At 39.8% G+C, this 15,074-nt stretch overlaps 1 protein-coding gene across 1 annotated transcript; it reads right to left on the bottom strand.

The window, feature by feature from the left end:
- Nucleotides 1–586: 586 nt before the first annotated feature.
- On the bottom strand, nt 587–8,616 carry LOC126251323 (chondroitin proteoglycan-2-like). The gene is made up of 2 exons (XM_049951655.1): nt 8,501–8,616; nt 587–2,836 (listed from the first exon to the last, which is right to left on the bottom strand). The coding sequence occupies exons 1-2, from the start codon at nt 8,511–8,513 to the stop codon at nt 975–977; spliced, it is 1,875 nt and encodes a 624-aa protein (XP_049807612.1). The 5' UTR covers nt 8,514–8,616; the 3' UTR covers nt 587–974.
- Nucleotides 8,617–15,074: the final 6,458 nt, after the last annotated feature.

Raw genomic sequence — 15,074 nt, 5'->3', positions numbered from 1 at the left:
GCGAAGCAGTTACATGAATATCATATGCAAAGAAGGGAAAGCTGAAATGTGGTAGAAATATATGGACGATAAGTCAAGGGATATGCCATATTATAGAAAGGGAAGAGAAAGTAAATGAAGATGAATTGGGCACACAATACTGCGGGAAGGACTTGACAGATGGTTGAATGACATAATGACATTTGAATGACAGAATATGAGTGACATACAGAACCATTAAGTGGAAGACTAATCATGAAATGTTCGCTTTCGGAATGCTAAAATAAACCTGCACTTGAGACATATTACTTGCTCTGAGAAGATCAGCTTGTATGATGTTTATATGTCCAAATACTTTACCAAGTTGTGAGAATGAATGTAGGAGAAGCATACGTCTATAACGTGGTTATTAATATGAGAACAAAGGTGTAGTCTTTAGGAGCCTATAGAGATGGATGCTAATTTAGAGGATACTTTCGGTTATGAATGCTGATTATGATATAGGTATAAAAGCAAAAATGTATAGCACATTTCAGTTGAGCTACAGACATATTTGTATATATCTGACGTGTTGCGTCCATGCCAATGAAGAGGGAGTTTAGTAGCATTAAATATATGACTTTATTATGTGTTCTGAGAGGAATATGTACAATACATAATCACATTAGCAGAAAAATTTTAACGTAATAAACAGTTCAAATATATAAATGCACTTTTCAGTGATTCGCAACCAGTACAAGAAGGCCAGTCAAAATCATGTAGTTTCACACCGAAATGCAGTCACCCAGGCATATCCAAATCATTGCTACATCGTCTACAATATACAGTACAGCTGGTTTTATATGCAAGATACTAGACAATAAGGACTAGATCATAAGCACGACATGATCCCATTGACTTGTAAGGCTCTTGATCACCTGACCCCATGGAGCTCTTTGGTGCAGCAGTAGTTGGTGTAGCTGATGTTGGACCATCTGTAGAGGCATACTTGTTGGTCAAGCTGTAGATGAGCTAGAAGCTGCGGTTGATCCTGATTTATTTGCACAGCCAGCATGGTATGGCCAGTCACATACTTCCAGAGTAGGGTTGAAGTGGAGTCCAGCAGGGCAGTCGAAAGTGACAGGTTTCCCATGGTCACATTTGCAGAACTTGGTGCAGTCAGATGCATGTGGAAGGTGTTTAGCAATAGAGTTCTCATCTTCATATTGTGGGCAGGAGCCTACTGCTGGGCAGTCTCCTGATGGGGCTTCTGTTGGTTGGGCTGTTGAGCTTGGTGCTGCCGTTGGAGCAGCTGTAGTGGCAGCACTTGTAGGACCAGCTGTAGTGGCAGCACTTGTAGAAGCAGCTGTGGAGCTAGGAGCTGAAGTTGATGCTGATCCACCTGAGCAACCTGCATTTTCTGGCCAGTCACACACCTCCAGAGTAGGGTTGAAGTGGAGTCCAGCCGGGCAGTCAAACGTCACGGGTTTCCCATGGTCACATTTGCAGAACTGACTGCAGTTTGAGGAATGCGGAAGGTGCTTAGCAATAGAATTCTCATCTTCATTTTGTGGGCACGTACCAACAGCTGGACAGTCTCCTGATGGAGCAGGGTTAGCTGTTGAGCTTGGTGCTGAAGTTGGAGCAGCTGTAGTGGCAGCGCTTGTTGGAGCAGCTGTGGAGCTAGGAGCTGAAGTTGATGCTGATCCACCTGCACAGCCTGCATTTTCTGGCCAGTCACATACCTCCAGAGTAGGGTTGAAGTGCAGTCCAGCCGGGCAGTCGAATCTCACCGGTTTCCCATGGTCACATTTGCAGAACTGACTGCAGTTTGAGGCATGCGGAAGGTGCTTAGCAACAGAATTCTCATCCTCATTTTGTGGGCACGTACCAACAGCTGGACAGTCTCCTGATGGAGCAGGGTTAGCTGTTGAGCTTGGTGCTGAAGTTGGAGCAGATGTAGTGGCAGCGTTTGTTGGAGCAGCTGTGGAGCTAGGAGCTGAAGTTGATGCTGATCCACCTGCACAGCCTGCATTTTCTGGCCAGTCACATACCTCCAGAGTAGGGTTGAAGTGCAGTCCAGCCGGGCAGTCGAATCTCACCGGTTTCCCATGGTCACATTTGCAGAACTGACTGCAGTTTGAGGCATGCGGAAGGTGCTTAGCAACAGAATTCTCATCCTCATTTTGTGGGCACGTACCAACAGCTGGACAGTCTCCTGATGGAGCAGGGTTAGCTGTTGAGCTTGGTGCTGAAGTTGGAGCAGCTGTAGTGGCAGCGCTTGTTGGAGCAGCTGTGGAGCTAGGAGCTGAAGTTGATGCTGATCCACCTGCACAGCCTGCATTTTCTGGCCAGTCACATACCTCCAGAGTAGGGTTGAAGTGCAGTCCAGCCGGGCAGTCGAATCTCACCGGTTTCCCATGGTCACATTTGCAAAACTGACTGCAGTTTGAGGCATGCGGAAGGTGCTTAGCAACAGAATTCTCATCCTCATTTTGTGGGCACGTACCAACAGCTGGACAGTCTCCTGTTGGAGCAGGGTTAGCTGTTGAGCTTGGTGCTGAAGTTGGAGCAGCTGTAGTGGCAGCGCTTGTTGGAGCAGCTGTGGAGCTAGGAGCTGAAGTTGATGCTGATCCACCTGCACAACCTGCATTTTCTGGCCAGTCACATACTTCCAGTGTAGGGTTGAAGTGCAACCCATCAGGACACACAAACAGTACAGGTGCTGCGTGATCACATTTGTAGAAAAGTGAACAGTTTTTGCTGTCTGGTAGGTGGTCTGTGTGGTCCACTGGATCTACTGGGGGACAGTCCCCTACAGGTGATGCACGGACGGCAGCAGTAGCAACTACGACCAACACGGTCGTTAATACACTTGCTGAAATAGAAGAAGTGTCAACATTAATTATCCTTTGCTTACAGACATTCTGTTTGTTAAAATTTAGTAGAAACTGACAGCTTACTTTGCACATAAGACTAAATTTTCCATAGTTTGACAAAAAGAATATCATACTGGAATTGTAGTGGCCTTTGGGTGCTAAACCAATATTTTTTGCCCTCTGCTGTTATACTGGTAGCCACTTCATTTATTGTCCTAGCACAGAAGTGAATTTTTAGCTAATTTTAATAAATAGATGGAAAGAAACTTAAACAAAATGGATAATACCCGATGCCCATATTACACCCAATGCCTGAGGTACTTCTTGTTTTACAAATACTTATTGGTAATTATTTCTCCATACATTCCTAGAACGAATGATACAGTTTGTGTATGGTTTCAATGAAGCGATAACAGATCATTTTCTTTAAACAAAAAATTCGATGACTATGGCTCTATAGTACACTGGAAAACTACTGGAGTTATATGTTTTAATTCTGGAGTCTCAACAAGGTTTCTCATGATACACTTGCCTTGTACAAAGGACAAAAGCTGGTGGAGGATGACGTGCAGTTGACGAGAGTTTTCTTTTATTTACTGGGAAACATTTATGTTATTGTAATGACTGTACGAATGGACTTTTTTTGTGTGTACAGTCATGTACTTTTCCATCAGGAAGAAGTTTTATTTCGATGCCAAACTAACTCGTCAGCCTGTATTCGAAGATACCACATTGAATTACTCTTCCCATTACAAAAATATCAACTCTAACGTTATTTTAATCCTATTATATATTTCTCTTGCAGAAAAAGAATGACCTGTCGTTTGTGTTTCACTGTGAATCCGAGATCAAGTCCGTGAGAAAGTTTGGAAACGTGTTTGTTGATGCAAATGCGAATCATGCCAATTGTTGAGTTACTATTCATCGTGTTTAAATTCAAGTCGTTACATACAACTCAATAATTTTTAATGAAATGTAGTAAAATCCAGCTCTGTAACACTGAATGGCATGACTGAACATCTAATTCTTACCAGGCTGTTGCAACATTTACTTGCTAAAGTAGTGTATCTTACAAATCCGAAAATATTTTTCGGCTATTTTCTGAGACCACAACCTCCCGGTGCTCAACGCTTTGGGGAACAGTTATACGCTTATCTGATAGTCACAGAATCTCCTGGTAGGAATATGAACAGTGTAAGGGAAAGGATGGATTGCTTCTCACTGTAAAGATGAACTGTTGATTTGCAGACAGGCGTAACGAAAAAAACTGTTACGCGTTTAACATTAAGCCAAAGCCTTCTCCAGAAATGTAAATACACACATACACACGAATTCATTTATACAACCTAAAACGCCTCACTCACACGTGACCGCCATGTGCGGCAGCTAGAACCGTTTTTGCTGGTCCGAGGAGACGGATGTGGCGCTCATGTGTGCTTGAGTCGTGCTAGCTTGTGTGAATGAATGTGTATGTGTGCTTGTGTGTTTTGTTTTCTAGAGAAGGCTTTCGCTGAAAGCTAAAGATGTGACAACCTGACTGCAATCCAACGTCTCAAATTCATGGTGAGAAGCAGTGTAACATTTTCTGATAGTTATAGGTAATGTAAAGTACAAATAATCTTATTTTTCCTCCTTATGTTTGTAATTGAAAAATCAAGATCGTTCCAAGACAACTTTCGCATTAGACGAATCGTTTTAAAGCGATCGAAGTCCAGGGTGTATTGCACGAGAGGAAGGCGAGGAAAACTACTGTTTCCTCTGTGATCACTCACTGTTATACACCAATACCGGTTGAGCTTCTAGATCAGTTTGAAGAGTGTGGAGAGTGATACATCTAAAATAAATAAATTCGGGCTCTTGTTGTAACTTAAAGTGAACTTTAAATCCGTTATGAACAGTGGTATGATATTACTGTCATTGTCATTCGTAAAAGTTTAGCCATTTATATCGGCATTTATCAGTTAAAAGCTTTCAGTAAAGGGTCGTAATACTCCCATTACCTTTACTGTCTGCCAACGGCAGTAACATAACTACAACAATGACGTTACTCGATGTCATGAGGCTCAGATTTACAAGAGATCTTTACAGCCGGCACTGCTGAATACGGTTTCATATCGGAATCGTCTGTTACGTCAGATGTTCCTAACAAGAAAGCGGGGCAAAACCAGGCCAAACGTTTCATATTTTAAGGTAAAAGCCCGAGAATCTTCAAAATTATGAAATTTATACAGTGCATCATGCATTTGAAACTAATGAAGGTCACAACGTCGTAATGAAAAAAAAACTGTGATTAAGATGCAGTTCTGTATCTTTCATGATTGTAAACTGAAATATTAATCCTCTGCGAGAGTAGAAATACAAAAGAGAATAAGAAAAATAAAAGAAACTTACATGGGTAATGCAGCAAATAGGAAACCTAGTGCCGTACACAATCCTCTACATTCTACTCATTGGTTTAAATAATACAACAACCATAAGTATAAATTTACTCAAATAGCCGGCAAGATAGGAAATATTCTTCGTGAGAACGGGATAACCACTTTCTGTCTTTTTCCTGCGTCCTACGGCTTTTAACAACTGGATAGTCCGCAGCCATAATTAGATTACACCATGAAATGTTTTACGTCTGTAATTAAAAGGAATAACTGTCACTGCTGATTCCGTGGCTTCGATCGATTCAGAAACTAGAAAATTTTGCGATTATTCGGTCTACGCCTAATGTTGACTAACCCACAATGGAGCAAGCAACGACAACATATAATTTTTTGTAAGCAGAGAATCCTCATTTACTGCAAATACAATCGGCACCCATATGTTTGTTATGAAAACCGAACTGGAGGCTTTCTATATCATTTTATAGCTACAGCCATCTCATTCAACTTAAGTAGATACTGATGTACTGAGTGCACCACAAGTTTGACCAGTGATGTAGTACAAAAGTAGCCACTGAATTCTACAATATTACAGAAGACGTCCAGTGAAGCTCTCGTAAAATAAATGCCTTGTCTTCTCGGATGTTGTACTATCTTTAAAGAAAATTCACAATCAACCTTTGTGGAAATAAAGTAACCATGTGCAAGAAACAGTACTACATACAGCAATGTAACAATCACGGTTAATTAGCTCATTTGTTTCAGCCTTGAAACATTTTCCCACACACATCATGTGAATAACACGCAATGTACACATGGATTAGGAAAAACGGCAGTTACATGCAATGAGATGAATGAAATCGTTGCTGATATGAGAATATTGAAGACAACGTGGTCCTTGCCAAGACGTGTCTAGCCCAGAGTTAAACACTAATTTGAAGATAAATAGGATACTGGTCTTCCAGAATGGCCTGCAAAATTTGGAATGTTTTTTCATTGATAGTAGTTTTGAATTTGTAAGCTTAGAAAAAGCTTTTCACGATGTTGACTGGAGTATTCTCCTTAAAATTCCGAAGGCAGCAAAACGCTATTTACAAAATGACAAAATTTACAGACACCGAACGGCAATTATAAGGGCCAAGGGCCATGGAAGTGAAGCAGTGGTTGATAAGGGAGTGAAGCAGGGAGAAAAAATGAAAACTATGGTTTGACTGTGACAATGTAATTCTGTGAGAGACAGCAAAGGACTTGGAAGAGCAGTTGAACGGAATCAACAGTGTCTTGAAAGGAGGATTCGAGATGAACGTCGACAAAAGCAAGACACGGGAAACGGAATGTAGTCAAATTAAATTAGGGCCTGCTGAAGGAATTAGATTACAAAACGAGACACTTAAAATAGTCGATACATTTTGTTGTTAAGGAAGCAAAATGATGGCCAAAATAGAGGGGTTACTGGAAATGGTAGAAAAATGTTTCTAAAGAAGAGAAATCTGTTTACATCAAATAGAGATTTAAGTGTTGGGAAATCTTTCGTGCATATATTTGTTTGGGTTGTAGCCATGTATGGAAGTGCAACATGGACGATAAACGGCTATAAGTATTTTATACAAGAAGAGAATAGAAGCTCGCAAAATGTCGCACTACAGAAGAATGCTAAAGGTTAGATGGATAGGTCTCGTAACTACTTAGAAAAGTGGAGAAAAGAAATCTGTGGCTCAACCTGACTAGAAAAAGGGACTTGATAGGACACTTTCTGAGACATCGAGGGATCTTAAATTTAGTACTAGGGGGGCGGGGGAATGGTGGGGGGAGGGGGAATCGTAGGTTGAGACCAACAAATGATGTAGCAAGCAGATTCAGAAGGTTGCAGGTTGCAGTAGTTATTAGCAGATGAAGACGCAGGCACAGGATAGAGTAACACACAGAGCTCCGTCAAAGCAGTCTTCGGACTGAAGACCATAAGAACAACAATAATTTCGGCTGGTGAAACACTCTACACAATTAAAGAATTATTACACTTTTCCTAACTTTACCTCATGATTCATGGTAAAGAGGTGCAGCAACTGGGGTGAGAGCATTGGGATAGTCGTTTATTTTCTGAGCCGTTAGAAGTAAAGCCTTTCAGTGTTGTTTTCGTGACTTTCACAACAGTGATAAAACCACTTTCGTGTACATTACTTCAAAGACACACCCAGTACCCCCCTTCAGGTACTATTAGCCAAAGAAACAGTAAAGGTGTACTGCATAACATTTATTAACAGTGATATTCTGTCCCAGAATAGTGCCTTGTTTGACCCATCTGAACAAAATCATGTTTTCGTGAACGAAGGAAATAAATGATTTTCAAGATACCGGAAAAACTTCTGTCAAAAGATAGAGAAGATCCCTAGTGTATATCTAACATGTGCAAATGAGGGTTAGACAACTCTTTTAGAAAACCTACGAAACAGCAATACCTACTAAACAACACATATAAGAATAAAGATCTTGACTGAATATAATGAAGTGTTTGTAAAACAAGTTAACGCATGGTAACATACATTATGGCAGAATTCCTATCGAACTGGTTGAGCAGAGAATTATATAAAAAATTTACATTCGAGTCAGGAGAACAATTACATAAGGAAATTACTCAAGTTCTATGTGGAAAGTGTTATGCTATTAATATCGAACTACAAGTCAAAGCTCGGTGCCAGGGAAAAGCGATTTTTATTTAAAACGTAAAGGTGTACTGCATAACATTTATTAACAGTGACATTCTGTCCCAGAATAGTGCCTTGTTTGACCCATCTGAACAAAATCATGTTTTCGTGAACGAAGGAAATAAATGATTTTCAAGATACCGGAAAAACTTCTGTCAAATACCGGAACGGTAGAATAAGAAACTAAACCGAGTGGTATCAATCATAATACATCCACTGAGCGCTCAGTAAGTTTTAAATTTGTGACTATAAGCAACGAACGCATAAATTCTATCTGACCTTGTCCTGATTGTTCATTCGCCTTTCAATTAACTGAATTTTGCTGTACTTACAATTACTAATATAAAAATCTGCAAATCACAGGTGGTAAACTTTCAGACGAGACGAAATACACAAGAAAGATGAAAATGTTGGACCCTATTCTCTGTGACAATACACTTGGGAATCGCTAATAATCAGAAACAGAAACGTACCTGGTATAGAGAAGATCCCTAGTGTATATCTAACATATTTGTATTGGAAATCCTTTGAAAGAGAAAAGCAGGAAACACAAATGGAGACGGTAGAATAAGCTATTGATGTAACTCACCTCGTAGATTCATGTCGGAAACTCGTCGGAGCTTTCGACGATTCTAAGCGAGTGCAGCTACTATGGATAGCGAGAGGCGGCTAGAGCTTATATATCACAGCATGTATCGAAATATCACAGTTATCTTGATCTTATCTCGCAAAGTGCAACAGGTGGTATGCCACGAACGGGAAATGCCAAATTTCGGAAGGTTACAGTGCAAAGAAATACGCCCATTCTTTGACACGCTCTTCACATGGTACATCACGTCATATCGTTAGGCATGGAGATACGGGGATATCTTGGCGGGGAAATGCACTACGCGCATAGATACAGCCGTTGGACTCCAATACACGCTCCTACTAATTACATATGACGGAAATAAAAAAAAATTTTCAAATATATATTTAACTTAGGAGATAACTTTGTCCCTCAGAAAAGAACTGTATGCCCGATGTTTCTATTATTCTGTTATATTACAACGTTTTCACGTTTATCTGTAAGTGGGTTACGTTGCAGAGGAATAATGGATATGCTGCTCTCTTATGGGATGCTGAAAGCAGGAATAACATGCAGTTGCATAGGATTATGCAAGGAACGGTCCTACCTTTTACAAAACCTACCTACTTTTTATAAAATGTAGAGCAATTGCAGAAATTTTTTTTATTTTCAAAGTAGTTTTATAACATATGAAGCTCAAAGACTCCATTGAATTCAGTTATTCTCCAAACTATCTGGGCTACTCTCACAAATTTTTTAGTTGGCGCGATGGTCTAGCAAGTAGTGTGCTGGACACAATTCCGAGAGATCGCGCTTTCAATCCTGTACACGAGTGGGGATTTTTTATTGTTTCAGTCCGCCAAGGATGACCCCATGTCCACTCACCATGCTGTCAATTTGAGGACCTTTCCCGCGGATAAGAGGGCTATTGCACAATCAAATTTATTGGACAAAGAAATCTGATCAAATATTGGACAAAGATCTTTGATGTGGCGAAAAAAGATAGTTTTACGCCCTCATTCAATATTTCGTCAAAGTTTCAGAATGGCAGACAAAAAGTTATTATTATGCCCTACAGTTGTGTATTAAGATTGCATTATGTTCGTATTTGGAAGATGAGCAGAAAAAAAGGATAAGAAAGCATGCTTAGTTGAAGCAATGGGTTTTACGGTGAGATAATAAAAGCATTTAACAAAATTTCTTAACGGAAGCTGGAAGTTGAGAACATAAAGCCGTATGAAAATTATCTACTTGCCAATAAAGGGGAGTACATTTCAATACGTACTCAGTAAAGTGATTCATCTACATCCGCAAAAGACAGACTCACAGTAATATTGCGATTTCTTGCAACAGGGGAAATGTACTGTAGTTTACACTACTGCCCTCAAATACCGCAGTGCAAATTGACAAAAATAGTAACAGAAATGTTTGAAGCTATTTATAAAGCACTGAAGGAAGAATAACGCAATGCAAATAAGTATTTAGTAAATACTACAACCATTTGGAAACATTTTTATTTCAACAAAAATTGTAGATTTTCTTCTTTACACCCTGAGGGATACAACCTGTCCACGCTTCATGGTTAATGACCTCCGCAATTTTCTTATAGTTCTTGCGGATTGTTATTCTATTTTTGCTTTCAGCATACAGTACTTCATCTGCCTAGCACATTTCTATCAATTTCCCAGAGGTTGTAATGTTCTTTTAACACACGACCGGGTTCGGGATCTTATACGCCCATCAGGTGCCTTAACTTGGTGCTGTGACCCCGTGCGCCATGTACAAGAAGCGGTATGCTACCAGCGAGCTCCACAGACTTTACCTTTAACACAAATGTTTTACCAAGGTAGCTCGACAGCGACAATTTTCGGAACTTTGGCACAAAAATCAAAGGCAAAATATATAATCCGTGTACAAACAGACAAGGGCACACGCATTTCACTTTCCGAAAAAATGTAGCACATGGAACAGTACACTACGCTGTAGCCTCAAGCTGACTGCTCTATGTAATGCGGTGGCAAAAAACAAGCAAGTATCGGCACTATCGGCGCTTCTGCCTTCAAAGAAAGTCAAATTTACGAATTTCACAAAAGAACTTCTTAAAACACTGGCGGCTCCTTGGGTGTGCAGGGACAGCTACAGAGCGCACGAAATACTTTGGGGATTTTCTTCTTTCACCCTACTATGCTAAGCATGAAATCGAATTTGATTCCATCGATGAATGTTACTTTTAACGGCCACTTGAGGAAATGAAAGCCACTTTTATACCTTCTTCAGTTGTCCAGCATGACATACGGAAACAGCCTTTTTTGTTGTAAATGCCTTAACGACAATTTAACAAAATCATCTCGTCATTACCAGTACTGATACCTTTACAGTTATGTTATCTTCAGTTGTACACCAACTATCTACACGTTGCACACACCCAAACATACGTACGCAAACAGTTAATCGTATTAATTTATGCTTCGCTAGATTTTAGGAATTTTCAACACATTTCTATATTTGATTGGGTTTTTGACAAGTAAATTTTCACAGCTGTTTTTGATAGAACGAACTGTATGTAAGGTTAAATTTGAAGCCTTCAGGGCACAGCAGCATCATTCTAATTGATGCGCAAAATAAGTGGTCCTTGATAGTGCCCTTTAATATAAAAAAAACATAAAATATATCGTAGCAGTTGCAAATGGGATCTAATTCGAAACCCATCTACAATCAGCCAACATGTAACTATCAACAAAGGTCAACTATAAGCATCAGCATCGATGTCTAAGATGCGAGGAAACTGCATTACTGGTAAGAATCAAAGATCCACTATAAGGGATTCATGTGATAATGCTGCAACTTGCTCTTAAAAGAGTTTTCGTTGACGATGACTTAACTGATGTACCTCAATGTAAACATCATTTGTGCTGTCAACGACATCCTCAGTTTAAGAAAATAATTATCTAATAATCTGATTCATCTTGCCGCAGCCTCACACATTTTCTAGTGGTCCTCGGCAGAGAATTTATTTTTATTGAAAATTGTCATACCCTAAAGTAATTATCACATCGAGGAAATATCTCAGAACATGACGTGCGTTTAGACGTGTTACTTGTTTTACTAATTTTTAGTTTTAGTGAAGATCTTTTCAGAAGAATACTAATACGAGTAACCCATATTTTCCCGAAGAAGAATGAGAAATGAACGTTGCAAAGGTTGCGACCATTGGATATCCACTTGTATTCATTCGGTGTGTTCTAGGCAACGCAGTATGATACTTCAGATACATGCTACACAACTGTTGTATAAAGTTTCCACTGATGGACAAAATGGTGATTCTTTTGTTAACTGCGTTCCGAAATTTATCTGTGTCTATGTTTCTGATGTCTACGACTACATTACATCTCCGTGATTACTCTGCAATTCACAATACAATGCCAGGGAGAGGGTTCATCGAACCACCTTCAAACTTTTTCTCTACCGTTCCACTCTCGAACGGCGAGCGAAAAACGCGAACTTAAGAAGTTTTTGTGCGAGCTCTGATATTTCTTATTTTAACACGAACATCATTACTCCCTGTGTAGGTGGGCACCAACAGAATATTTTCGTAATCAGAGCAGAAAGTTAGTGGCTAAAATTTCCCCAGAAAATGCAACCATAATGATTAAGTCCTTTGGTGTAATGATTGCCAGTCCAATTCAGGTATCATGTCCGTGGTACTTTCTCCCCTATTTCACGATATTATAGAACAAGCTTCTCTTCTTCAAACTTTTTCAGTGTCCTTCGTCAGTCCAATCTGAGCTGGATCCCACACCGCACAGCAATATTCCATGAAAAGGCGGACAAGCGTGGTGCAAGCTGTCTCTTTAGAAGACTTGTTGCACTTTGTAAGTGTTCTGACAATAAATTGCAGTCTTTGATTTGCTTTACCCACAACATTAGCTGTGTGATCGTTCCAATTTAAGTTATTCGTAACTGTAAATCGTAAGACATTAGCTGCATTTACAGATTTACGACGTTTAAATATGTGTTATTTCTCGTGTAACCGAAATTTAGAGGATTTCTTTTAGTACTCGATTGGATGATTTCACACTTTTCATTATTTTAAGTTAACTGACACTTTTCGCACTTTAAAGATATCTTGTCTAAATCATTTTGTAATTAGTCTTGATCATCTGAAGACTTTAAAAGACGGTAAGTGACTGCCTCATCTGGAAGCAATATAAGAGGGCTGCTCAGATTGTCTCCTACATCGTTTATGTACATGAGCAACAGCGGCGGCGCCTATAACACCTGTAAGTGGAACCGGAGTGCCTTTGCTAACAGCACGATATCGCCTATGGCTTCTCTCCAGAGCTCGTGACCATACCGGTTGGACCCTACGTGTCTGCAAAACTGTGGCCTGGTCAGATGAATCTTGATTTTAGTTGGTAAAAGCTTATGGTACCGTTCGAGTGTGATTTAGTCCCCACGAATCCATGGATCTAAGTTGTGGAAAACCCACTGTACAAGCTGGTCATGCCTCCATAATGGAGTGGGATTGTGTTTACAAGGAATGGACTCGAGCATTGACTGGAGATGGTTATCCTCGGCTACTTCGTGAGAATTTTCAGCCATTTGTGGACTTCATGTTCACAAACAACGGTGGAATATTCGTGGATGATAATGCGCCCTGTCACCGGGCCACAACTGTTCGTGATTGGTTTGACGAACATCCTGAACAGTTCGAGCGAATGATTTGGCCACTCAGATCGCCGGACATTTATGAGACATAATCGAGAGGTTAATTCGTGCACAAAACTTACACCGGCTACACTTTCGCAGTTATAGATGGCTGTAGAGGCAGCGTGGCTCTGAATTTCTGTGGGAGACTTCCAACGACTTGCTGAGTCCATGCCACGTCGAACTGCTGCACAACGCCGGACAAAAGGAGATCCGACACGATAATAAGGGATATCCCATGACTTACGTCATCTCATTGTATATGTAAACTGCATATATCGCAATGGCGTGGAAATTATGACAGTGGTAGTACTAGGAAACAGAAAAAGAACATTCAGCTTTCATTTTTGCAGCGTCAGTGTTTAGTGGCAGTAAAAATTCCATTTACATATTCCGTAAGTGAGATCTAGGTTGACCACGAAGTTACTGAAATACTTTTCTTGAAATGCAACACTTTCTGATTCGAACTTCTCTGTCACGACTCTATAGCTCACTAATCTTCGCATATTTCTTGCCAAAATAATGATTAAGTTACATTAATAACATAATCTGTTCGTTACTAGTTCATTACAATTTCCACGGATAACAAAGAATTCTACGACTCACTGCTTCAGAGGCATAACACAGACTGCTGTGATGTAGTAACAACTAATAACAAAAGACTCTCATCTATATAACATGATCCTTCAAAGAAATTATATTGATCGATTCTGTGACATTGATTTTGTAATTTGAAAAACAGATATTGCGATATGTATCTTGTAGTAGCATTAGTAATTATTCTTATCAGTTTTCGTTTTAAACTGAGATTAAAAGTGTTCGGATGACTAGTTTTTAAGAAAGTACACACTTTCGTACAAAAATCATGTAGGACAGTCTCGTGAGTATCCAGCAGAATAAAAGAAGAGAACAAATGAATAAATGCAATAAAAAGAAAATACCTAGCAAAATAAAGCTGAGAATTACGTGAATATCGACAAAAAATGGTTAGGGTGATTCATTAACGATGAGAACAATTTCGAATGAGACAATTTGGAAGAGAGAAAAACACCCTGGTGGTGTCACAGTAGGCATCCGCAGCATCTTCCCACGAGGTACTGACCGTCTGATCATGTAGAGGGATAAATGTGTTGCTACTTATGGCGATTATTTTTGAAGTAATAAACAGTTTATTTACTTTCTTCCGCCTGTCTTATTTTCATTTGACTCCCCCTGGAAGATTGATTGTTCTCTTTTACAGCTGCGAGTCTCTTTCAGTTCTTGTATGGTCTACAACTTACACGGCTGAAAGATTAACGAAGTGTAGCTAATCTTGTACCACATGATCGCTACTGTTTCTCACGACCAGTGTGTCATGTCGTCTGAAACATGACGATATCTATTAACAAAATAGTCTACGAAGTACACTTACTTTCTAACTCTTACCCTGGTTCTTCTAAATTAGTATTCCACACGTTAGCTTTGAGTACACTGAACTGGTATGACCTAAGAGCGGGTAACCTCCAAACTGCCATTGTTTTTGTAAAGTATTTGGTCTAGGAAATACTATTTTTGTCAGTTCAGCTATTCCATGTTCCTAACTGGTAAATTTACTTATAGTTGATGTTCCGCAATGGTGCGAACTGCTCAAGGTTGTCACGACGCTTTTAAGAAGGGGCCTTTCTTTCATGTATTCAATTGTGCTGTAATAAGAACGCTGCTTGCCATTACAAAATCGCAGTTGTACGTTATCTTCTCTTCATTTGGTATGACTCTGGCAAGGTTTCTTAGCCTATGTGCACCACAAAGGAAAACTAGCTGTACAGGCCAGGAGAAAAACCTAGCAGTGAAATGTCGCAATGGCGCTCGTAGTTGTGCAACATGATAATCAACGGTCCTGTCCCACAAA

Source organism: Schistocerca nitens, chromosome 4 (genome assembly GCF_023898315.1).
Source record: "Schistocerca nitens isolate TAMUIC-IGC-003100 chromosome 4, iqSchNite1.1, whole genome shotgun sequence".
Classification (NCBI taxonomy): domain Eukaryota; kingdom Metazoa; phylum Arthropoda; class Insecta; order Orthoptera; family Acrididae; genus Schistocerca; species Schistocerca nitens.
Note: the sequence above shows the minus strand (reverse complement) of the source record. Positions and strands in the feature narration are given on the sequence as shown.